This window comes from Heterocephalus glaber, unplaced genomic scaffold (genome assembly GCF_053883595.1).
Source record: "Heterocephalus glaber isolate CG9 unplaced genomic scaffold, H.glaber_assembly_v1.0 deba00001072, whole genome shotgun sequence".
Lineage (NCBI taxonomy): Eukaryota > Metazoa > Chordata > Mammalia > Rodentia > Bathyergidae > Heterocephalus > Heterocephalus glaber.
Window position 1 is genome coordinate 3,491,131 of NW_028258189.1, and position 25,150 is coordinate 3,516,280.

Sequence of the window (25,150 nt, forward strand, 5' to 3'; positions counted from 1 at the left end):
GCTCCCAAGTTCCTCCTCTTTGGCTCTTCCTTTTTAATTTAATAGGTGCAACACTTTCTTTTCCAAGTACAAGTATTAAGCATCTTGCTCTCTGCCCTTTGAGAACTCCTAGTCTGGCCATGCATGTAAACATTAGGAAGCAGCTATGAGATGATGTGAATGTTTCTTCTGCCATCATCTGTGTGGCCCAGCGTGAATCACAATAGATGTGTGGATGTGTAACTCTTCCATTACTGACCTTCGCAGAAGCTCTGTTCTACTTCTGCTAGAAACTGCAAGTGTAAATCAGCCACTGGACTGCAGACCTACCCAGCAAAGTCTACCATCACACAAAAGGAAATGGGTCAGGGCAATTTAATTTAAATACTCTGCAGGATTTATCTTATCACCCCTAATAATAACTGTTTGCCAATGAGAATTTGACTGGTAATGGTTTTGGTATCGATCAGCGTGTGCCTGACAGTGGAAGCCTTTAGTAGCATTTTAGTGAATAATTACAGTCAGCTGGTATTTCTTTGCCGGGATATCAGTTCTCAATTTGTATATGTTTATATGCATATTCATACATGGAGCATGTATGAATAGATGTGTATATACTCACATGCACATACTTGCAAAAATATCCATGAGTAGCATGCTATATTTTGGCCCATTTCACAGTTAGAAAAGTTGAGGGACTTCTACTTTACACCTCCTCTGTCACTGCTAATGGAATTCAACTCGTAGAATTAGGACTTGTATCCAGGCTATGTCCAGATGATAATTTCCCAATCATTGCTCTACCCTCCTCCTCAGGTGCTTAATACCTGATGGAGTATCTGGTGCTGACCTGTGTATGTCAGTGCTGAACATTCTGCAGCCCATTCTCATTGGGATAACCAGAGGGAAACAGACCATCTGGACCACATATTGCAGTAGTATTGATTATCTACAACCTGAACAGCATTGAATGTGGTATACGTGGACTTCCAGAAACACTGAAGGTATCTTTCCTGCACCAAAGGAGTTTAACAGCCTAATGTTTCAGTTGGTTACTTTGGAAATGTATATTTACACATTCACTTCCTATACATCCAAATATTCCTATGCACCTACAAAATGATGTATACAGTGTTTTAATATAGGGTTTATACATGCATCTCTCCATCTGCTTAGTTAGTTATTTTTATTAGTGGATGTTGGCAGTAGATAATGTCTACATTCCTCATGTGGACTTACTACATGTACATAATGCATCATACCTCCATTTTTCATTCCCTTTTCTGTCCCTTCCTACCCTCCCCCTCCATCACTAGATCCCCTTCCCTTTTGAGAAAGGTCTTTCTCCCTACTTTAGGTTATCTACCTTTAATTTTGTTCTTTGTGTATAATTTGTATTCTTCAAATAAGAGAAACCATGCAATATTTATTTCATTTAATATTATGCTGTCGAGGTGTCTCAATTACTCCACAAATGACACAAGTCTGTCCTCCTTTATGACATAGTAGTACTCCATTGTGGGTAAATACCACATTTTCTTTATCCAGTTGTCTGTTGATAGACGAAAATAAATCTCTCCAAACTAGCATTCAAATATCTATCTATCTATCTATCTATCTATCTATCTATCTATATGAATCAGACATAATCATTCTCTCTGTGGGTATAAATATATTTCCATTCTACTATAATATTAAACTACCAGGCTCCTATCACTGCTAAAATATACAGCGGTATCTCCGTTCAGGAATGCTTTTGTTTGCAAATGATTTGGTTCGCGAAGAGAAGTGTTTCACAAAATTTTTGTTTGTTTGCAAACTCTGCATTGGGTGACAGACACGACCACAACCTTCTTTCCCCCATGAACATGAACGTGGCCGTCTTTTCCAGAATCATGAAATGAATTAAGTTCGTGAACTGAGATACCACTGTCTAATATTTACTCCAATATATGACAGAAGATACGATGTGTACATCATACATAACATAGAATATTTAACTCGTTTGGATATATATGTGTATTTAGATATTACTGTGAGCATATATCTGTATGCATTTAATATATTCAAACACACTGGATGGGTGTACTTTTCTGCATACTATTTTTGCATATCTGTATGAATGCCTAAGTTCAAGTACACACTCTTGTGAAACACATCCACAGTATTATGCCTGAGGTGAGGGAAAAGATTCAACTCATGGAATGCCACCAATCCAACCAGCCCTGGGAGGAAGCTGATGAATATTCACTCCAAGCCTCTGTGTTGGATTGCAGTGAGGGAGAATCTCGTGGTCTTTCAGAGCTTGCCAACACAGCTGCTGTATGCTGAGCACAGGCTCCTTCAACCAAGGCTATGAGGCTGCCTGAGCTGCTGCTGAGTAATAGAACTTGCCGTTCTTTGGGACCGATCACCTCCCTTCTCTTCTTCCTCAATTAGAGGACTTTTCTCCTCCCTGGGCTTCTCTATTCTATCTCAAGTCTTCCTTGGAGATCATAGTCTCAGCTTTTGCAGCATTTTTATGCTGAAAGCAACTTAAGAGCTCACTTGTCCAAAATTCAATTTTGCAGTTGAAGGAGAAGCCCAGGCTGAGAAAGAACTAGGCAAAGGTCACTTGGCCAGTGACTGACCAAAGGGCGACAGAGTTGGATCAGCATGGTCCCCGTGCATCTCAGGCAGGAGGGCAGCCTTTCCTTCTATCTTGTAGCACAACCTTAGAGAAAACACCTTATATTTGCTGTTTAAAATCTAAGTTGGTTTAACAGTGTGAGAAATTAAATTCTAAAGTCATGGAGTAAAACTGGACAGACAAGCATCTCTCAACTCAGTTTTCATGGTACAAGAGTAACAGTCATGAAAATGGTACATACACATGCATACACATAGATGCATGCAGATTCCTCAGAAATCTAAAACTAGAAATTCCATCTGACCCAGTTGTTCTTCTAGGTATTTTGCCGAAAGAGTGAAAGACTTCATATTACAGTGATCCATGCACGCACCCATGTTTATTGCAGCACAATTCCTAGTAGCTAAATCTTGGAAGTGGCCTCTATGTCCACCCGTAATGAGTGGGTAAAGAAAGTATGGTATTGGAGCTGGGAATTTAGCTCAGTGGTTTCGCCACCTGCTGCGCAAGTACAAGGAACTGAGTCAATCCTCGGTACAAAAAAAAAAAAAGAAAGTATGGTATTTAAGGATGAACTTGATTCATTTCTAGGAAAATGGATGCAGCTAGGGATGATAACACTAATAGAAATAAATTAAACACATACAGCTTAAATGTCACATAGCTTCTCATGTGAGAAGCACAAAGTATAAATAATTTAAAGAGCAAATTAACAAATAGATGATAGGAAACAAGGAGGTATGTCTCTCTCAGATGGGAAGAGGACGTAGAAATCATTAGGAGAAAGAGGGGAAGGGGAATAACAAGAATGAACATATGTTTTCAGATGAACCAACTCTTTGTGATGAATCCCGACACTATTTATGTACTGCACACATGTGCCTAGCACAGCCTGCAACATGTCTGCATACTCTATTCATTATGTTAAGTTTGCCTCGTGTCAGTGTTCTGGGTGCTGAAGCAATATTCTTTTCTGCCTATCTGTATAAGGGTCTATGGGCCTACAATCAAAATCAAGATAATAAATGATAAAAAATAATAAAATAACTAATAATAAATAGTAAGTAACAATAAAACAATACATTATAAACTCTATTACAACATTATACTATATGATAATATAATAAAATAATAATTAATAAAGTAATAAAAATCAAATGCAGAACTCACTGGGGGAGCACATGACCTCTACCTTTAGAGATGCCCGTGACGTGCTTCCCCCCCACTTCTGGGCAAATCTCAGCTCAGAACTCAGTATGATAGCCCCTTTGCAATTTACACTTTAGGACAAACACAACTCTGAGCAGTATTCTGTTTAATTCTTAGTTTCAGATAATTAAAATCACATTTAAGTCTTCAGTAACCTGCCATCCATTTTTTGAGGTTTATCTACTTTGAGCCATGTATCTGTATTTTATTCATTATTTTTCATTTTTTTCACTATGTCAAAATTTGTTTATTCATTCTGTTTAAGAATATCCAGTTTGTTCTAGCACTTTTGGTGCTATGAATATATAAATGTGAAAAGTATATATGATGTGTACATGTAAATAAGTGTATATATGCACATTCTGTAGTCCTCCCTTCAAACCAAGATTTCCTTTCTGCAGTTTGAGTTATCCATTGTCGTGTGTGAAGTCTGAAAAGATTAAATGAGAATTTCCAGAAATGAGCAATTCAATTAAATTGTGTGTCATTCTGAGTAACACGATAGTATCAGGTACGTTCTGTGCCATTTGGCTGAGAACATGAACAGCTCCCATTTGCCCACTGTATCCACACACATGAGTGTTAATTACTTAATAGCACTCTTGGGCATGAGGAGGCTGACACTGTATTGCAGGACTCATGTTCGAGTGGACCTTGTGGGACGCTATAATGGCCCGGATGCCTCCTCCCCTTTGACACGGAGAAGATGGATAAAGTACAGGAAGTCATTTTGAGAGAAAGAGAGAGCCATGGTTCCATAAATTATACCATAATATACTGTCATAATTGTTCTCTTTTATCATTAATTACTGCTGTTAGTATTTCAATCCACTTAATTTATCAATGAAACTAAAATCATAGCTATGCATATGTATGGAAAAGTGTAGTGTGTACAGAATTGGGTTCTGTTTGCTGTGTGAGGAAGCCTCTGGAGATATTGAGTCATTTGCCTCAGGAATAAGAAGTGTGACCATTATCCTTGATTAGTTTGATCTGATTGACCTGGAAACCACCGAGAGTGAGTCATGAGGGCACGGCCTTGGGGTCCATATGTGGTCTTTGGCCCCTTCCTCTCTGCTGCTTTTCCCTGTCTTGGCTTCCTGGCCACCATGAATTAAACAGTACCACTCCACCATGCCCTTCTGCCATGATGTTCCTGCCTTGGAGCCAGCTGACCATGGACTAAATCCTCTGAAACCCTAAGACATGTTAAACCTCTTTTTGCTTTAATTTGTGTGACCATCAAGTATTGAGAAAATTGACTTTCACAAGGACTGGCTTTCTTGTGTGTATCTATACACACTCCTATGTATGTGTGCATGCACACATGCGTATATTACATAGGTTTCTGTATTTCTACTCTCCTATGTAATAAAAGGTTAATTGCCAAAGAAATGGATAGAGTTTCAACAGCATGGCTTGGAAGTTCTAGTTGTTCTGTTACTTTGCTCAATGGTTGCTTTCATTGTTCTTTGAGATTTTTGTTAATCCTGTTGCCATTTCATCCTCATTTCACCAAAAAATAAATGAAGATGACTATTTATCCTTTGGTAAGTCCCTTGGCAGATTCAAGCATTTATTGGAAATGGAATAATGCAGGAAAAGCCACCAAATCTGGCTTTCTCTGTAATCTGAATGAATGGAAACATCATGGTCTAATGATTAAAGTAGGAAACAAAAGTATGGAAATAGTTTTGAAGTCCACAAAATGAGACCTTTATGAACATCCCAAGATTTCTAAGAGGCATTGTTCTCGGAAGCAAGACAGTTTGACTTTAAGGATATATGATTAAATTTGGAGAGAAAGAGAGATGGGGAAATAGGGAGAGAGAGAGGCAATACACAGCACAATGATACCTGCAAATTATTTGGTTTACATTTGGAAATTGTGTATGAGATGTTAACATTAAGCACTTCATGAAGTTTTATTAGATACCAATCTGTGTGCTAGATTTGAATGTTCCCAAAATGAATAAGAAAATTAAAGCACTGCAGTTACAGACAGTTTCATGAGGATGTTATCTTGTAGTAGGCAGGAACTCTTTCTTTTTTCCCCTGTATCCCCGTGGTAGAGAACAGTGCTCTGTGTGTGTGTGTGTGTGTGTGTGTGTGTGTGTGCTGTTGTTGTTGTTGCTGAGATCAAATACAAAGCCTCCCACTCTACATCAATAATATAGTGATCTTTATGGAGTACTGACATGATCTGAGAGTTTGTGTCCTCTTGACATTCCTATATGCAAATCCTCACCCCCAGTGCAATGTTGTCAGGAGTTAGGGGCTTTGGAAAGTAATGAGATTATGAGGGTGGAGCCTCATGGATGGGGTTCTGTGTCCTTACCACAAAGACCTTGGAGAGGTCCCTGCCTCTTCCATGGTATGAGGACACAGTGAGAAGCCGCCATCTATGACCCAGGAAGCAGCCCTCACCAGATATGTGCTCTGCCATGCCTGGACATTGGACCTCAGCCTCCAGGACTAGGCACCAAGCTCTGCCGTCTGTCAGCCACTCAGGTTGTGGGATTGCATATGGCACCCTGAGCTGACTAATCCAGTAATAACCAACATTGTGACCAGTGCAAAGATGGAGTATTTGTCTCTCACTTTCCCATGCTAAATCCGTAACCAAAGGTGGTAATTTCAGGAGGTGAGGACTTGGGGAGGTGCTGAAGTCCCGAGCATGGGGCCTCTAGGATGAACTCTGTGCCCTTATTACAGAGACTCCAGAGGGTTCCCTGCTCCTTATACCATGTGAAGACACAGCAAGAAGGCACCATCTGTGATCCAGGAAGGAGCCCTCACCAGACACGGGATCTGCCCTGTCTCAACCTTGAATTTCCAGCCTCCAGGACTGTGAACAAGAAAAAAAAATGTCTGTCGTCTATAAGCCATCCAGGTCATAGAGACCGAAACATACTCACCTCAGTTTTAAACTTGGCTTATTTCTAGTATGTGTCAAGCATGGCTGTTCGCAGTTAACTGTCAGGAGACCCATTCTTTATTGTTGATGATGTCGCTACCTTTTGTGACTCTTGAGCAACTTCCCACACATTCAACCTTGGCTCTACCACATGGAAGCCATTTACTCCTTGCCCTTGGGAACACTGAGTTCTTTGAAGCCTCCTGTTGAAAATTCCCATTCTGACCCCCATGGCTCAACTGCTTTGTACCCGTGAGGCCTCAGTGGATGAACAGAAATAATGGTAGAGGTGACAGGATCAATTCTTCTGTCACATCTTTTGTGTTTCAAAGTCACCTTGAGGGGCACAACATTTGGCATCTTCATGTCTTCCTTCAATTTATAGCTGATGCCTAGGTTCCAAGTGGTACAATTTTTATGAGATCTGATTGTTAAAAGGGATACTGCTAGATGAATATGCAAATGGCTTCAAGATCTGATGGACGACAAAGTAGGTTGGAACCTTGTTTGTGTAGAAGAGGAAGTTAATACCGGAATATTAAATAGACACAACAATGTAAGAACAGGCTGGCTTCTGGCCTTGACTGCGTCATGGATACAGATCGAGGATATGTGTGACTATGTGTGTTTGTGAGTGTGTGTGTGTATCCCTGAACAGAAAACAGGATATTCACCTAGGTAACAGGTACATTTGGCTGCATCAACATAGAGCTCTGGCTTTCAGAACCATAGACAAACCACATTCAGCCCAGGTGCCATTAAATGTTGCACCCAACCAAAACAGTAGCACCCCTGTCCACAGAGTGCACAGTTTTGGAAAGAGCTGTTGTGGACTTCCACGAGAAACACCTCAGAAGGAATGGTGTGAGGGTCAGCAGCTTTTGCTTTTGTTTTCCCCAGTGATGGGAACGAATGAGAAATGAAAGTGGATTTTCACTGTGCCCATCATGGGTGGTAGACCAGTTGGCCACTGTGGCTAGGAGGGTCATACAGGAGAGGAACTTTCAAGTGATGCATCCTGTCGTTTTCACAGCATCTCTGTTTCCTAATTCCAGGCTGCAGAACTCAGGCTGTGAACACCCAGGAGATATGATTTTCTTCATTATAACACCCAAGTACCAAAGTCTATTTGATCAGGGCTTATCTTAAATATACAACTTAAAATTTAACCCATCTCCATTAAGACAGTTCTCACTTTTGGGCTGAAGTTATTGCTGTTTTGCTTTCTAACGATTTTTGTTCTGACAGTCCTGAATAATTTGAGCTTTGTGTTAGCTGCAACCTCAGACACAACAATGGCCCTGCTGAGAATCATCCTCAAATCCCCAAATAAGTTGTAAATCAAGTTGAAAGCCCATTCTGAGTTGTCACTATCTTGGGCAACTTTTGCAGAGTAAACATACTCTCAATCAGTCTTCACTCCTGAATGGTGAATGTTCAACGCAATGAGAGTTATTCCTTTTTCACTATTTTTTTTCTTTACTCATTAGAATTTGGGAGATTCCTTTAGTCAGGCCCACTGCTTCTTTTGAGAAAATTAAAAATGTATCTGTTTGGAAAATAAAAAATCTCCCTATATCTAAATTAAAATGTGTCTATATCTAAATTATATATCTATATCTAAATTATATGTCTGTTATCATCTCTACATCACTTCTCTCCAATCTCATCTGTCATCTATATATTATCTATCTCTCCATATCTAAATTACATTATCATCTCTCCATTAACTATCTCTTTATCAACTATCTGTCCATCCACCATATCCATCTATCTATTATCTATATGGTACTGATCATCTAATTCATGTCATGTATTGTCTATCTATCCATCTACCTATCTATCAGTCATCTATCCATCCACCCATATAACCACCGTATCCATCTATCTGTCCACCATCTAGCTAGCTAGCTATGTATCATCCATCCATCCCATCTATCTGTCATCTATCTTTCTTTCTTTCTTTCTTTCTTTCTTTTTTTCTTTCTTTCTATCCATAACATTTAGGCTCTCAAGAAATACTTTCCAATTTGTGAACCTCGCATAGAATCTTATTTTCTTTGCTGATGTATTTTCTGACTATATTTAAATTATTGTTTAATGATGTTGGGGCACAACCAGTAGTTTCACCATCACAGATCCACATTTCTTACAATGCTAAAACTCGGAACATTGGCAAGAGTTTCATATGGCATATATACATGAGCACACACACACACACACACACACACAGTTTATTATGATCTTTATGTGGACTCACAGACTTAATCATTTAGATCACCATGATAGTCCCTTTCTGAATGCTTGAATCTGTGGTTCTCATCATGAGGTGGTTTTGTCCTCCAGCAGTCATTTAATAATAGGTAGAGGCCTTTTATTTATTTTAACTGTTTGGGTAGTGCTCTTGACACTTACTTGTTAGGGGCCAGACTTGCTACAGAGCACCCTAGAAGGCATAGGAGAGAGTCCACTCAACAAAAAACAAACAATGTAGTTCGCAATATCAGCTGTGCAGGTATTGAGAAACACTGGGCTTAGATGATATTGCTTTCATGCAAGTTAGCTGATTTTAAAAAATATGAGCAAATTTTAAAAAGTGTACTGCTTAACTTGTGAATCTTATGAATGCCCAATTTAGATTTTTTATGTGTGAAGAAATGTAGTGCCCCACCTCTTAAAAGCACCTGTCCCCCAGAACCTTTGGAGATACAGAGTTGTACAGATCTTTGTCCTGCAGCTCCAAGCCTGAAGCCTCCCTGCAACCCAGCTTGGTCTGTCATAAGCCCTACGTGACTTACAGATATTCTCATCCAAGTTGAGTTCAAGAATTTAAGGAGTGGATAAATTTGGCTTTTTAATAATCACCTGGAGAAAGTCACCCACTAAATGCTACCCTGATTGAACTGTCTGTTCTAGAATCCTGTGTTACTTTGAGTGAACTTTCTCATTTCATCTCAAAAAGCTTTAAACACAGAAGTGAGACCCAAAGAAATTAAATGAGCTTCTGTAAAGCCTACTCATCACACACTGTTGACAGCCCCTAGGGCTTGACACTGTGTCCCTCTACACAGCCTTCTTTTGACCAGGTCAGCATTTAAACCCCAAGTACATTATTTAATATATCTCACGCCATGTGCCCTTTGCATATGGCAACTATTTCCTGGTCTCCAGATGGGACACACTATTTGATCCAAAATCCATCTAGGTGTATACTCACTTCCTTCTGATCACAGAAAAATAATTCCAGGACCCAGGACTCAGATTTTAATTAGGGTTTGAGTTCAGTAAATGATGTTTCCTCTTACCATAGGGAAGGTTGCAAAATAAACAGGAGCCCTGGTTTAAAACCGGACAGGATTTCAGGAAAGCTGAAGTTCCCACTTGTGTCATCACCTCTTTCTTGTTCTCGTCTGTCTTAATTATGCAGAAACTGGATCACTGCCTGGCAGACAACCAAATATTGTCTACGGGAGAAGTCAAAGATAGAAGCAAACATATAAACTGCCCATTTGGTGGAGTACTATTAGTCATTTTCCAAGTAACAGTCCCGATGTTCAGAGCCTTTGCACTCAGTTCTGATTCGCCATGTCCTGTATGCAACATACTATAGGGTACGCCCCAGTGGCATGTGTGATGGCTGCTGGATAGATCCAGCTGTGATAATGTTTTTACTTTTTTAAAAGATAGCTTTTTGATCTATTCAGCTCCACTGTTCAACTGAAAGAAACACGTACTCATGGCCTAGTGTAGAAGTGCCCCAAAACACCCACAAGATACTTTTAAGCATGTGTGTCTATTTTGCAGTTGAAGAACACTATTTTTAAGGGTCTAGATCCTCTGCAACACATGAGGGAATGTTCTCCATCCCTATGAGCCAGAAGAAGAGATCGATTACCATACTGTGGTACTGTGTGCTGGTGTACAATGTTCTCCATTGCCAAAAGAGCGGGGGATTTATAAGAGGATGCTCAAATCCCCTATGTACAGACAAGTGGAGGAGGTGACGCTTAGAAAGTTTGCTCCTCCAGGGCCAACAGGAGGGCGTGCTAGTCACTTTCCTGTCACTAAGACACAACACCCAGCAACCACAATTTAAAGGAGGAAAGGTTTATTTTGGCTCCCTCCACAGGGGGCTGGCTCCAGGGCAGAAATGGCATGGTGGAGTCCTTGGGCGGGAAAGAGCTGCTGGTATCACTGTGGTCAGGAATCAGAGAGGGAAAGGAGGGGCCAGGAGGGATACATAGCTTTGAGGTCACACCCTGGTGGCCAACCTCTTCTTACCAGGCTGTGCTTCCAAACAGCACATTCAGCTGCTGCACCTGTCCATAGAGACCCCTGATCCAACCTTCTTCCAAACATATGAGAATTTGGAAGGACCCTGTAGAGGGGAACCATAACAGAGCATAACTCCAGTGCAGTGCCTCCTTTTCACAAACACTGCAGCATGATGAGTATACCATTCGAGGTGTTAAATAACATACGTGTCAGTCAGCATAACAGCATCAGTACTTTTAGTCATGAAGGAGGTCAAGTGAGAAGCTCTACCGCATGTGCTTGAAATGAACCATCTTACCTGGTGTGACGGTACAGGCCTGGAATCTCAGCTAGTAGGGAGGCTGAGGCAGAAGGATCTCAACTTCAAGTCTAGTTTGGGCAGCATAATGAGACCTTGCCTCAAAAATAAGAATGAAATGCACTATCTTACTGAGATTTTTTTTTTGAAGAAGCTCAGATTCAGGGCAATGAAATGTACTCCCTAAATATTAAATTGAACAGACCAATGTGAATTAATGTCCAAGGTTTACATACTTTCCACTAAATGATGCACATTTTGTGATATCTGCTAAATATTCACACCTCCCAAAATCCAGGTTGGCCCTAGTGCATATTTCCATTTTCCCTACATTGGGCAAGTCTTTAGGGCTCCGTGATATCCTCCTGGGGAAGAAGGACAATTTCCTTGAACATGTGAAAAACGCTATTTGTGGAATATCTACCTTGAACATGTGAAAAACCCTATTTGTGGAATATCTACCTATTGATCGACTATTCTTACAAAGCATAGTAAATCGGGATGAATCTTTAGTCATGAGGGGACAGTTTGTAACTTTTGAGAATCCATTCCAAAAGAACTGGTTGCATGTTTCCTAAATATCAGGCATTGTTCATGGAGACAGGGTGAATGGCCAAGATGACTCTCCTTGTTAGCTTTTGTTCAAGCTCACCATTGCGTTTGAATTTCAGGGAAGGTTCTCGCGACTTGCAGGCCACGGACAGGTGGTGGCTGCTTTGCGTTCACAATCTCTTTCTCCTCTCTTCCTTCTAGGGCGCTTTGGAGTTTTCATAAGGAGTCCTGGACCGCAGGAGGTGTTGGAAGGTTGCCCCCGCGCTCCGGAGCACTGCAGTTGGAGGCATCTGGTGGCAGGATTGCAGAGGGATCCTCTTGAGCCATGGATTGCCATGAAAAGCACCACCCTGCTTCGTAACATGCGGCTCTGTCTATGAGCACTGAGAGAGGCCTTCTCCCCGTGTCCTTGGTTTCTGGGTGTTCTGCTCCCTTGACTTCACTCTGTTCCTAGCGCCTGGCCTGGCACCCGCCTTTGGCTTTGCTCCTCTGGAGCCCTCTCCCTTGGACACCTGCACATGTGGAAGAGAACAATGTCGAGGCCCAGGGGACTCTTATGGCTCCCGTTGTTTTGCACCCCTGTCTGCGTGATGGTCAGCTCCAAGGTTCTCCTGTGGGTAACAGCTCTCTCTGTCAAGTTCACGCTGACTGACAGCCAGGCACAGTACCCAGTTGTCAACACAAATTATGGCAAAATCCGGGGGCTAAGAACACCACTGCCCAATGAGATCTTGGGTCCCGTGGAGCAATACTTGGGGGTGCCCTATGCCTCGCCTCCCACAGGAGAGAGACGGTTTCAGCCTCCTGAGCCTCCATCCTCATGGACTGGGGTTCGCAATGCCACTCAGTTTGCAGGTGTGTGCCCCCAACATCTGGACGAGAGGTCTCTGTTGCACGACATGCTGCCCATCTGGTTTACAGCCAATTTGGATACTTTGATGACTTACGTACAAGATCAAAACGAAGACTGCCTTTACTTGAACATCTATGTGCCCACTGAAGATGGTAAGTGCTTTCCTTAACATGAGGCAGCTAGCTCAGGCTTGCTTGGGCCCAGACAGATGCGCCATGTAGCTTGTACAACATCACGTGCACGGTGTTATCTTTACCCATTCATTTTGTTTGTTTTTTTCCACTCCCCAAAGCGGTATCACAGCAACCTAATGTGTTTGACTTGCCTTTACCCAGAGGAAGAGGAAAACTAGAATTATATGACTTGAATTATTTTTGGAGACCGTCTTCACACAGTAATAGGATTGCATTGCAGAGCTGCTCAGTGGGAACATGTAAAGTGTTACAGGCTTATGCTGAATCGTCCCTAAGGAAGCCAATCTATACAGTGATAGGATTAAACACATTATGATTCTCAAATTTGCAAACTGAGAGACATAAGGAAAGGTTCTTTCTGCTTCAAAGACTTAAGATGTTAGCACATTGATTGATGATTGATTCATCTTGAAAAGGAAATGAAATGGTTGTGCCTTAAGGACATAAGATTTATTTATTTATTCATTTATGTATTTATTGAATCTCAAAAAGGAAGGCAAAATGATTGTCTTACAATCACAAACAATGAATCTTTAAAAACAGTCACTGGATTTCTTTGTTTAGAATCCATCTTGTTAAACTAAATTTTGGTGTCATTTTCTTTTAACTCTAACCAAGTAGCAAAGGTGTATAGCCAGAGGACTCCAGCTGTGTGAGGTCATAAAGTGCTCACTTATACAAATGCTCATTTTCTTTTTTATAGAAGAGCAAGGAAAATCTTTCTTAAAAATTTCAGGATGTTAAATTAGTCTAAGGCTAGAGCACTTTGCATGTCTTTGGGTGTGAGTATTTAAAACTTAATCTTTTCATGACGACTTGATGAAAGGTATCACACTTCTCAGTTACTTCTAATGTGTGCCATTTTTGGGCATGGCAAAAGAATATCCGACAATGAAAGCCTATTAAAACTTAAAGTGGTCATTCATGGGAATTATAGGCATAGCTACCATAGAGCTTCCATGTGTCATTTCCGTTTTTTTATGGGTACATTTTCCCCTGTCTCTCTTTATTTTTTTCTGACTCAATCCTTAGACAATGTTTTTCAGTTAGGTTTGGTTGAAAGCCTGAAATAAGGGATTCCACTTATTTCACGATTCCCCAAATCGTGTGGCTCCCACCATATTTGTTCTTTCTCCATGGAAGTGCCTAAAACAACCAGAAAGAGGCTGAGCGTCACTGCACTGGTATCACAGAGGAGAGCACGTGGAAAGAAAATGAATGGCGTTGCTCCATTTTATTCTTGGCTCCTGGCGCTCTGCCCCATGGTTATGGTGCCAGAGCCCATAATTATCTTGTGAAGTCCAGATCTTTGTGTGATTCATGGAGCTAAGATGATATTGGATGCTGTCTTACCAAGGAGTTTGCCGAGCTGCCTGACTGCATAACAGCCCCTGACTACCTCCTTGGTGCTCTTGTGAGAAAATGAGGGAAAGTGCTCAAAACCAGTAACAGTCGTCATTCCGGAGGCCACCTGGGTGGTAACACAGCTCATACTCAACGCTCCAAATAGGAACTGAAAGAGGAGGGGCAGAAACGGGGTAGGGAGACCGGTAAACCTCAAAACAAGAGCCAAGGGTTTCAGTTGCTTTCCTAACGCGTGGGATGTGTTCACAGTGTCTCTGGGTTTGTGATTGTGTAGAGCCAACCTTGGAAACGAGGGAGCCACTTCAGATAGGGTGCATGGCCCCGAGTACAGGACCCTGGGGCACACCAGGCCACCGGGGAAGCAAAATCGGTAGGCACTGATTACACTGGTTAGACGCGAAAAGAACCGCTTTCCCCACTGCCTCGCACTTCAGTATTGCGCTGGAATCGGGGAGTATAAGAAAACAAATGAAGAAATGCTGCCTAATGGAAAAGAAAAAACAGTATCAATTTAATAGGAACCCCATCTCTACTTGTTTAGAGTTCTTGAGGCTTTACAAAGCAACCCGTGCATCAGTTTTTGTGACGCAAATCAGAAATCACATAGGGGCCCAAAGAACAGAATGGATCTCCCCATAATATGCATGTAAATATGGGAATTTCCTGGCAAAGGCTCAAAGCTGTGTGCTGCTGTGTTTGCACAAAGAATCATCATCTAGCAAACTATGGGGTCAGTAAATGAGTGGGATATTTTCTTAATTATGCCAACTTGAGAAAGAATTGGGGCTTAGGTATTAATTACCAATTATTCACTAACTGAATGAACGCTCAGAAAAAACCACATGGGAATTTGGGTGTCGCGGTGATTTCCCCTAGAAACGGTGCCTTCCTTCATACCGACCGTATTTTACAATGCGGACAGCGACATAGGAATCCAGGACATTTGCAGTTCACAATTTCACTTGGATACTTGCGGCATCTGTTTTTTCTGCCTTGACCTATTTGGCTCAACTGTTTCCATTTCTGCTTCCGTGTAATAGGGAGATACATTAAAATGCAAATGCAGACTTTCTTCAGTTAAGTGTGTGTCATTAAACCCTATAACATGTTTGGGGAAAGTCGTTGGACATATCTTTAATTTTTTAAGTAATATATGTTTGGAGTACGTAATGCTTACGCTCATGATAGGGCGTCGGCACACATGCACATCACAGCCTGGTCCTTTCTTCTCCGCCTTCCCCTCCCACCTGCCCCAACCCTCATACTCCCATGACATCTTCTGAAAGTCTATCCGCTTGTTTTCCATCATCCATCTTTCATTTGTTCTTTAAGTTATATGTGCTTTGGGCTTGTTTCCATGTGAGAAGCCATGTGATATTTATCCTTCTATGTCTGATGTATGGCACTTAATATTATCATATCAAGGTGCATCCTTTTTCCTACAGAGGATTCAAATGTATCCTTCTTTACAGCAGGGTATTATTCCATCATGCTTAAACACCATATTTCTTTCTCTGTTTTTCTGTTAAGGCATCTATATTGCATTTCCAAGATATGCTTATTATGAATTGTGCTGCTTTATACATGGACATGCACGGGTCACCATAAATTCCATCTTTAAGTCTTTCAGAAAGATTCCCGTAAGACATGTAGCTGGGTTAAGTAAAGTTTCTGTCTTTAATTTTTCTGAGGAATCTTCAAACTGATTTCCCTAGTGACTGTGCCTGTTTACATCAATAATGTGGGGTTCCTTTTACCCCACAACACCGCATGCATTTTTTTTCTTTGTGCTTTTGATGAAAGCTATTCTTTCTAGAGTAAGATATAATATTATTGCTTTAATTTGCAAGTTTGTAATGGTCAGACATGCGCAACACTTGTTCATGTCTACCTTGGCCATTTTTACTCCTTCCTTTTTGAAGTATCAATTTGTTTCAACTGCCCATTTCTATTGGGCCTTTTATTTTTGAGGCTACAAGGTTTTTTTGCATTCTTTATATACTCTAGACATGAGTTCCCAGTTTTTGCCACATAATAGTTTTATGAAACACAAGTATTTTTTTCTGAAATATAATAATTTTATAGCTCCCCTTTAAGACAAATCAAGTCTTGCTGAAAGTGAGACTATTAGTATAAATTAAGATGATGATCTATTAAACTGAGGCTGTTTCCTTTATAACTTTTTCCTACCTTACAGATTTTACCAATTTATTTACATTTCCATGGATCATTTCTCCATGGGATCCAAATGACAGGCTAAGTAATTGACTTTGAACTGCACATGTAACCTTTTGATAGATGTTCAAATAAAGACAGAATCATTCAACCTCGATGAGGGGATACAGTAGGGAAAATGAAAGTTTTATTGTTAAAATGAAAAGATAAAGCTGAGATCTACATATCAACATGGTAGCTGTGTGTGTGTGTGTGTGTGACAGAGAGAACTATTTTGGGGGATTAAAGCACAATATGTTGGTGGCCAAATGAGTTGATTAGACGCATAATGAAAATCAACTCAGAAAACAAAATTTGATATAAAAAATCATATGTCCACATTGGTTCATGTATGAGGAATGACATTGGACTCCATGATTTCTCTCACTCAAGAGGTAGACAAATGTAGAAAAACTAGAGGTTGAAATAATCAACAATTTAGGGAGAACCTTGGGTGTTGTTTATCAGCTATCAAAAACTTTTTTAATGAAAAGCTTTGGTATTATTTAGAGGTGGGGTTAAAAAATAAGAAGGAGCTATCTGACATGTTTTGAGTGAAATACCAGATAAGATATCTTAGAGAATATTGAGTGGAAGAGAAAAAGCCATAGATTTGTCCAACATGCTTTAGGGAAGGAATAGAACCAGTCGATTCCTACCTACTACATCATAGCATGAAACATGTGCCTCCCCATCTTGGGCTCAAACTTGGGATAATCTTGTCTCATCCTTCCAAAGTTCTGGTTTTGTAGGCATGCACTTGGAGGTTTATCTTAAGTCTTGACCTTTTAAATATGTCTACGAGACAGCAGCTTTTCTGTTGTTCCTTGTGAGACTAAAATCAAAAGGAAATATTAAAGAAAATCAAATATCAGTGAAAGAAATTAACTGTCTCTTTCCAACACAGGAAGGTAATAAAAAATGCCATAACAACTTCTACTGAAGTGAAATTCTATTTTTGCCAGCAATATAATCAAAAATAAAAGATGTTAGAGATGCAGTAATCAAAGACTTGACATCACACCCATGTTTTCCCATTCATGTGGCTTCTGACATTTTGAATGCTACATCTTAGGCAAACACTCCCTGGGAACTATTAAATGGAAGTCTTAGGCTCTGAAATGAAATATAGAAGACTTGTAGACAGCGACTTCCCAGAGGTGGCATTGTGTTCTTTCAGGTTCTTAGAGGAACAGAAGCAATAAAAAATATTTATTAATACACATGCATGAGAAACTAAACAAGGGAATTTACCAGGTAGATTAACAGGATCAGAGGCAGAAGCATCCACAGTGAAAGTCTGCACCCTGGAAAGGCAGGTTGCAGGAGCTACTTAGTCCAATGGGCTGGAAGCTTGAGAAGAGAAATCAAGAAGCTCCAGTCTGAGATGTTAGGTATGGAAGCTCCCTGGGGATTTACTGCTCTGATTCTGTCCTGTAAGGCTGAAGAAGCTGGAGGAGGATATGCAGAGGAGATAGCCATAGCAGAAGAGTTACCCTTCCAAGCAGAATTAAGATGGCAAGTACAGGCTTACTTCCTCCTGCTTCCCCTTTCATTCTGTATGGGCTGCAATCCTATTGGATGCTGCCTCTCACAATTAGGGTGGTCTTCCCCACTCCACTTGCCAGCCCACATGCCAGTCATCTCTAGCAACATCCTCACAGACACACACAAAGGTGTGCTTTACTTACCTGCTAGCTATCCCTTAATTTGGTCACAGGCACAATAAACAAACTTAGAAGTTGAAAACCAGAAGTATCCTAATTAAGGAGCCAAGAGCTCTGTGAACTTTCAGAGGGAAATTATTCTCAAGAGAACTTGATGTCATCCATAAATATGTGAGTTTTGCCCTAAAGGAAATATTTGATTTAAAAGGCACTCATCAAAAGGTGATGTGAAGAGGGGAACATGTGGACCTGGAAATCTGGGTTCATTAACCAGTGTGATGTGGAAGGTTCCATAGTAACAGCGTGCCATGTTAAGTGTAGGGTGGGAGACAGAGTCTTGTTTGCATTCTAACTGTGTCATGTCGGGAACGTATTCAAATCCCCAGTGGCTCTTGACTCTAAAGCCCTCTGGAGCTGGGTTCACCAATCTTCGAGGCTCTGCCAACCGTTGGGTGGAAGACACCTTTTTCACAAAGCTGGGGGCCGTACTTTCAGGATAATTGACAGGGTCAGACGCCCCTACTCTACCGTGTGCCAAAGATGCTGTGTAGCTGCATGATTACAGAGAGAGAGAGAGAGAGGATTGAAAGTTGGACAGTTCTCCTTTTGCTCTTGATTTTTGTCGTAGAATACATTCACATCATTTATGGACTGCCCTGGCCCTAACTCAAGATTCAGACAAGGTATACCCTGGTTTATATGGTTCCCAAACTTTCATCCCCTCCAGAATACCTACAGATATTTCCTGCCAGTTGTATTAGTGAGGATCCATTTGTCTCCAACTGAGACATCTTCCCAGCCTCACTGTGGGTTTGGGGATGGGGGCTGGTGTGTGAATGTTTTTGAGGGGGGCGGCGTATTGTTAATCAAACTCAGGGCCTCGCGCTTCCCAGGCAGTCGCCTCATGGCTGAGCTACATTCCCCTGGCTGTGGTGCTGTAATTTCTATCTGAAGGGCATTGGAATACTCAAATGTAGTTCGAAAAATTATGAAACCAGATTAGAGGTGTCTGTTAAGTGTGCAGCTCTCTAGACCTAGGAAGCATGGTGGAAATATATGGTGAAGGTTCACGTTTAAAAATTAGTAGAGTTAAAGACACATTGCCACAAATCGCCCTCAAAATATCCCCCTGCACTTTGAGGACACTTGTTCCCATTATTCTTGGCACTTCCTGAAGCAGTTTTGAAAGTCTTCTTTCATGGGTGGCATGACAGGGTGATCAAAAATGCAGTGAATGCTGCTGTCGAGTGCCATCCAAGGCTCTGAAAAACATGACGGTGTATCTTTATCCACTGGATCTTGCCAGGCAAACTTTGGGTCATGTGCAAAATCCAAATATTCAGGAATGGTCAATATTTTCAGTCTACTCAGGACATTGAGGCAGCCATCACAGGGACAACTAAAGACCCTCACAAAAGAGCAATTCCAGAGCTGCTTTGGAAAATGGCAAGAGTGATGGGATGTGTTTGAAGCTAGGGTGTGGATTTTGAGTGTGGCTCATGGCAGTGTGACCTTTACTTGTAATTTTAAAAAATTTAATCATTCACCATAGTATTTTTTTTTACCATACCCCATAATGGCTACCAAAAACTTGAAAAAAATCACAGATCTGCATGTCTGGTTCTTAGCTTTTCTCTGGAAATGAGTCTCCTCTATGTGGTAAAGCAAAGAAGTTAACAGCCTATATCACTTTCAAAACCACCAGTGAGTTAAAAATTTCTGTCATTAAACATGGAAAAATCTCAGGGAAGAGTTTTGATTGGGTCCTGTGTGTCCAAAGCCTACACCTGGATCACAAAAAAGTAGATAAAATTCAGTTGCTCCTAAAGACATTGGAACCAGATGAGGGAAGACATTCCTCCTGAGAGGTTGTAGGTGATGAGCAGGAACAATTTCCCTTCACTACCAAAATCAAAATATTGTCCAGCACTTAATATATTCCAGGGATGTTGGGCTTTTATTGGATATTAAATTGCTTAATTTGGAGATTCTGGCACTCACTGTTGCTGGAATTCTGGTCCTGGGGCAATGCCCCAGTTCTAATCTTTAGAAGGTGTGCAAGTTACTACTGGTGTTGGTTTCAACACTAAGACTTGAGTCATAGCTTCAAATGACAGGAGGCAATTACAGTTCCTGGTGGAATTATGTGTGCTCATCAGCTGAGGTCAAAAGGAGATGTACCCTGGACTATGCTAGTGAGCCCAGTGTCATACCAAGGACTCTTTAATACGAAATCCGAAGAAAGACCTAGGGTCAGAGAGGAGCCATGTGGAACATGGTAAAAGTGGCCATTGCTGGCCTGGGGGATGGGAGCGGTCCTGCAGGGATAGAATGAAGGCAGCGAGGGGAAATCAAGTTAAGTCACTGTCTCCGAAAGTTCTCATGACACCTCGGTGTTCGAGCCAAGTAGAACACTGGCCTTCAGAAATGGAACATGGTGATCTTTCATTGTGGCAACATTGTGATATTATCTGAAACTCATAATAAATTATATGCAGTTCCTGTGAACAAAACAGAACTACTTCAAGCCCACCGACTTCCTTTCTATCCTGAGAGGATAATGTGTTGTCCCCTTTCTTCCTCGAGAATTGCTAGCAAAAGACACTCCTGTCTTCACACCGCTTGGCCCTTGCAATCTCTTGCTGTCTTTCAAGCACTTCAGGGAGAAAATATGGGCTCCGATCTGGGGAGAGATTGGAACTCCACTGTCTAAGGGAGACACCCAAGCTTTGGTCCCCATGTTAGGTCAAATCATGCTAAATACCACATTCAACAGATGCGCTTATTTGAAAAGGAATCAAGAGCCCTGGCATTCTCCCTGCATGAAAAGCCAAACTCCAGAGAGAATAGTGTGAGGGGCAGGCGCCAGTACATCCACATTCAGACTACCATCCTTCCTCAGTGTTTCCCCACAGAATTGCTCTTCCATGGATGGCAGCAGCAACTCTTAATGTCCTCTTTTCCTGCTTACGACTACACTTTGCGGGACCCTTTGGGCACCTTCTCTCTCCCTCCCCATCTGGAGTTGTGCTCTGTTCTTGGATGAGGGATTCTCTGGCTTCATTTAATGTATGTTTCTTTGTTTGTTCCCTGAGCTCAGCGGGGGGGTGGGGTGGCCAAAGGTTGCTTTCTTCAGTTGCAAGGCCAGTTTGCCTGGCACCGGCTCAGGGATTTTGTGCCACTCACCTGGCTCCTCCAACCCTTAGTTTCCCTCAGTGTCACATAGTGTTGGGCCTGGAGGTCGAAGGTAAGAACTCATATAATAAAGTCAGTCCTCTGTGATCTAGGCTGAGTGTGACTTAAGTAACAGTAGAGAAAAGAAACAGAAAATGTCAGATAAGTTCCGTGGCCTTAGAGGGTCTAAAATGTTTATTAATCCATTGCAGAAAACAAATCAATAGTCTATAATGAAATTGTTTATTATCCTACTGGATAGAGAATCATCATTTTTGTTTAAAAAAAATGGGAATTTGGAGGGAGTCGCATTTTTATTTTATTTATTTATGTGCATTGAACTTTTCAAAATTTTCTTTTTTACTAGTCCGTGTCTACAGTACATACATTCCTCCTGGGTGTTGTACATGTACATAATAAATCTTCATTATTTTCCTGTGCCAGTTTCCTCCCCTCTTTTCCCTTCCTCCAACTCTTAGTTACCTTCCCATTTGCACAAGATCTGTCTATCCTTTGTTTCCCATTATCTTTTATTTTGCTCCTTGATTTTTCAAAGGAGTAGAGTAATATTGTTCTTGTATTCCTAATATCAGTCATTTCTGAGCCTGGGTTGTCAAGTGAATTTTAAGCATCCTCTAGGGAAGATGGATTATCAAGAAAATGTTAAAATATTTTTCTAGGAAAGGTGCTTTGAAACAGTAAAAGGTAGCAACCCTGATCTTTTTATTCTGAAGTGATTCCTCAGGAGTTAATTTCATTTCCCTTGTGGTCTACTCAAAAACAGTCCAATGGTATGGATATAGTAGCAAAATCTAAGTTGAAAAGGCAAAGCGTGACCCTGTTCCCCACAGGGAGACAGATGTTTTGGGCCACTGAGACACTGTGTACAAAAATATCAAATTATTCAAATTTTTATCTCTCAGTTGGATATTTGACGTTGTGTAGACACAGCTTATGAATAAAGATAATTATGAATGATCATAAAATAAAGATCTCCGTGACATGGTTTAATTGAAAAGTAGTTAATATTTTAGGAAGCACTGTGGATTTCTGATAGCATGCGTCTGTCTCTTAAAGTAGAAAGCTTTCAGCAGTTGGAATGTAGTGTGAAAATCTCTATGAGGTTGTTCAAAATTACCTGTGTGTTTAGAATAAAATGATTTTCTCATTGAGAATAATGCCTATATGAATCATTAAGAAAAATTGTGCGATGAATTATTGATGTTCCATTACATGAATTTTAATTCAATTTGCAATTTAGATTTGTTTCATAATTTGAACAACTCTGAATTATCTGTCATGGATTAAAGGTCTATGTTGTTATGCAGTATATATGATAAGACATATCTTTCCTTAAAAAACACCAAAATTAGAAAATGTAAGTGCAAATCAGGCTCATAGAACTCTTGGCTGTTTTCAACAATTAGCCCATTATTTATTTTTTTGCAGAGTTTTGCTTCTCAGAACACATAATTTTATTCATTGTCCAAAGATTGGTTTGAGATTGTCATTTATATTCCATATTCTTTTAGCCAAATCATTCAAATTGTTTAAATTTTTACCCTTCTCAGATATTAAAAGTTATAGTATTACTATTTTCCATATTCTAAATGTTTTTGTGGATTACAGTGATTTGGAAATCAGTTACTCTACATGAAATAATTACAATAGAAAATATCAATGTGCTCCTCTAACTTTAATGCTATGTTTATTTAATGTTGATCACGTTCTATTACCTTGCTTGGGAGAATTGAGTTCCTTCTTTGCCTCATTCAGGAACCAGAAACCATGGTTCAGAGTAAGTCGTTGCCTTTATGGTCTGCTGTCTGTATTCTTCTCCTAAGCCAGTATAATTTCATAATGAATTAGTTTTGTCATCTCCTTTATGATTAAGAATTCCTCCTCTTGGTGCCCTTACAGCCAGTTAGCAATGAAAATGAAGGAAAATTGTGGACTTGTGAGGTGCACATCTGCAGACCATAGAAGACTCATGAAAGAAAGAAGGAAGGAAGGAAGGAAGGAAAGAGGGAAGAAAGGAATGAGGAGAGAGAGAGAGAGAGGGAGAGAGAGAGAGAGACTGGGAATGTAGCTCTATGTGAAGACTCCACACTCAATCCCCAGTACCCTAAAGAAAAAAAAAACAGCTCTCAATAAATAAATGTGATTGATAAACCACATGGCAAATATCAAGGCAAAGGAACAAGACAAAATGCCAGCGTGGTCTATGATCTATTCCCAGATGAACTGCTATTAGCATCCAAAGTTGATGAGGCACTGTAGTCTCCATATTATTATTTCAGACTGCTATCGTGGACCAAGGGTGCCTGTCTGAGTTTCTACAAATGAGAAAATGGTGACAGATAAGGAAAAAAAGAAGAGGAAAAAAATCCTTGTTGATTTTATGTAATTGATGATTTCTTATTGCTTAAGTCGGGTGTTGGTTTACGGACTGAGGTTTGACTGTGTGAATGTGTGCCAGTGTGTGTGTGTGTGTGCGTGTGTGTGTGTGTGTGTGTGTGTGTGGTGTTGGATGAAAGCCATGGCAGAGTTACGCATGAGTCAGTCGAGGTCCGATGCGTTCCAGTGTTTGGAGAAAATCAAGTTCTAAAGCATGTGAGCTCCCCTCTCATCCCAACATCCCTGAAGTTCTGAGCACCCTGATGTCACCTTCTAACCAGAATCCTCCTGGACTCCATCACTTTGTTGGGCACCTGTTCCTCGAGTTGGCCCCGGGAGAGTCCCTCTTACCCCAAGAGCGGAACTCAGAAGGTGCTTGCTTATCCCAAAGGTAGAGCTTTGGTGGTGATTTCCACCAGGCGATGAAAATGGAGCATTCATAAACACTCACTTTCCTCTTCCTTAAAACCAATGCCTTTAGCCTCGTCCTGCTCCAGCCACCTCTCTTTCATGCTGGAACCCACCACTCAATCCTCAAGTAATAGTAACTAACACACCTTTATCTCTTTGTATTGATTTAGCCCCATCCCAAGCCCATTAATTGCTCACTGTACCAATTGTAACCTCCATCCTGTACATTTTCTTCTATCCTCCATACTTCATTCCCTGTAGAGTCCTTTTAGGTCACTCAATTAATAATTATGGGTGAATAAATTATTCTTTGCATTTATCATAACCAGCACATTGGATCAGGCCCAATGGGAATGCAAAGGGAAATAATCCCACTCCTGGAAAGGAAATCAGCCCCACTGGCTTGTGCTAGGGTGTAAATGTGTCCTCTCTGAAATTCATGTGTTGGAATCTCAATCCATAGTCATACGTTCATGGGAGTTTGAGGTCCGACCCTTGGGCCATGGGTTGGGTGATTGGGTGAGGTCATGATGGGAAGACACCTGAGGTAGCTTCTTGGATCTATCTCACCATAGATACCTTCTACTGAATTAACATGCAGAGAGAATTACCCCCAGGTGCTAAGCAGATAAAAGGGCCATGTTCTTGACCTTCCCAGCCTTCAGAACTATGAGTTACATAATTCTCCATTCAGGAATACTATCATAGCAATAGGAGATGGAGCAAGACAACCTAAGACTCGACTCAACCTAATTTTCCTGAAGGAATCAGTGACCACCAAGTAGTCTAGGATTGTTTTAAAGTATCCAGGAAAACAAATAAGGAAAGTGTTCATTTTGATGTTTTGCATAGGGGAGCCGTGATTTTAAGTTTCCACCAATCTTGAACTGAAGACATACGGCATGGGTGTATACAGTTGCAGAATAAGGAAATGCTTTCCTTGAAACTGAGCTTTGTGTCAATTGTTTCTTTAGATGCACCAAGCCATAAAAAAGTGCAAAATAGGGGCCAAGGGA

The 25,150-nt window shown here is 40.8% G+C and overlaps 1 protein-coding gene across 10 annotated transcripts in view; it reads left to right on the forward strand.

Moving 5' to 3' along the window:
* The window catches only part of Nlgn4x (neuroligin 4 X-linked), a 353,927-nt gene that overhangs the window by 61,440 nt on the left and 267,337 nt on the right, over positions 1 to 25,150 (forward strand). For all 10 annotated transcript variants that reach the window (XM_004867340.4, XM_087209942.1, XM_004867341.4 and 7 more), the window contains one exon: positions 12,061 to 12,864. In XM_004867340.4, the coding sequence (XP_004867397.1) occupies positions 12,378 to 12,864 (487 nt within the window). In that variant the 5' untranslated portion in view covers positions 12,061 to 12,377. The remainder of the gene's footprint in view (positions 1 to 12,060; positions 12,865 to 25,150) is intronic.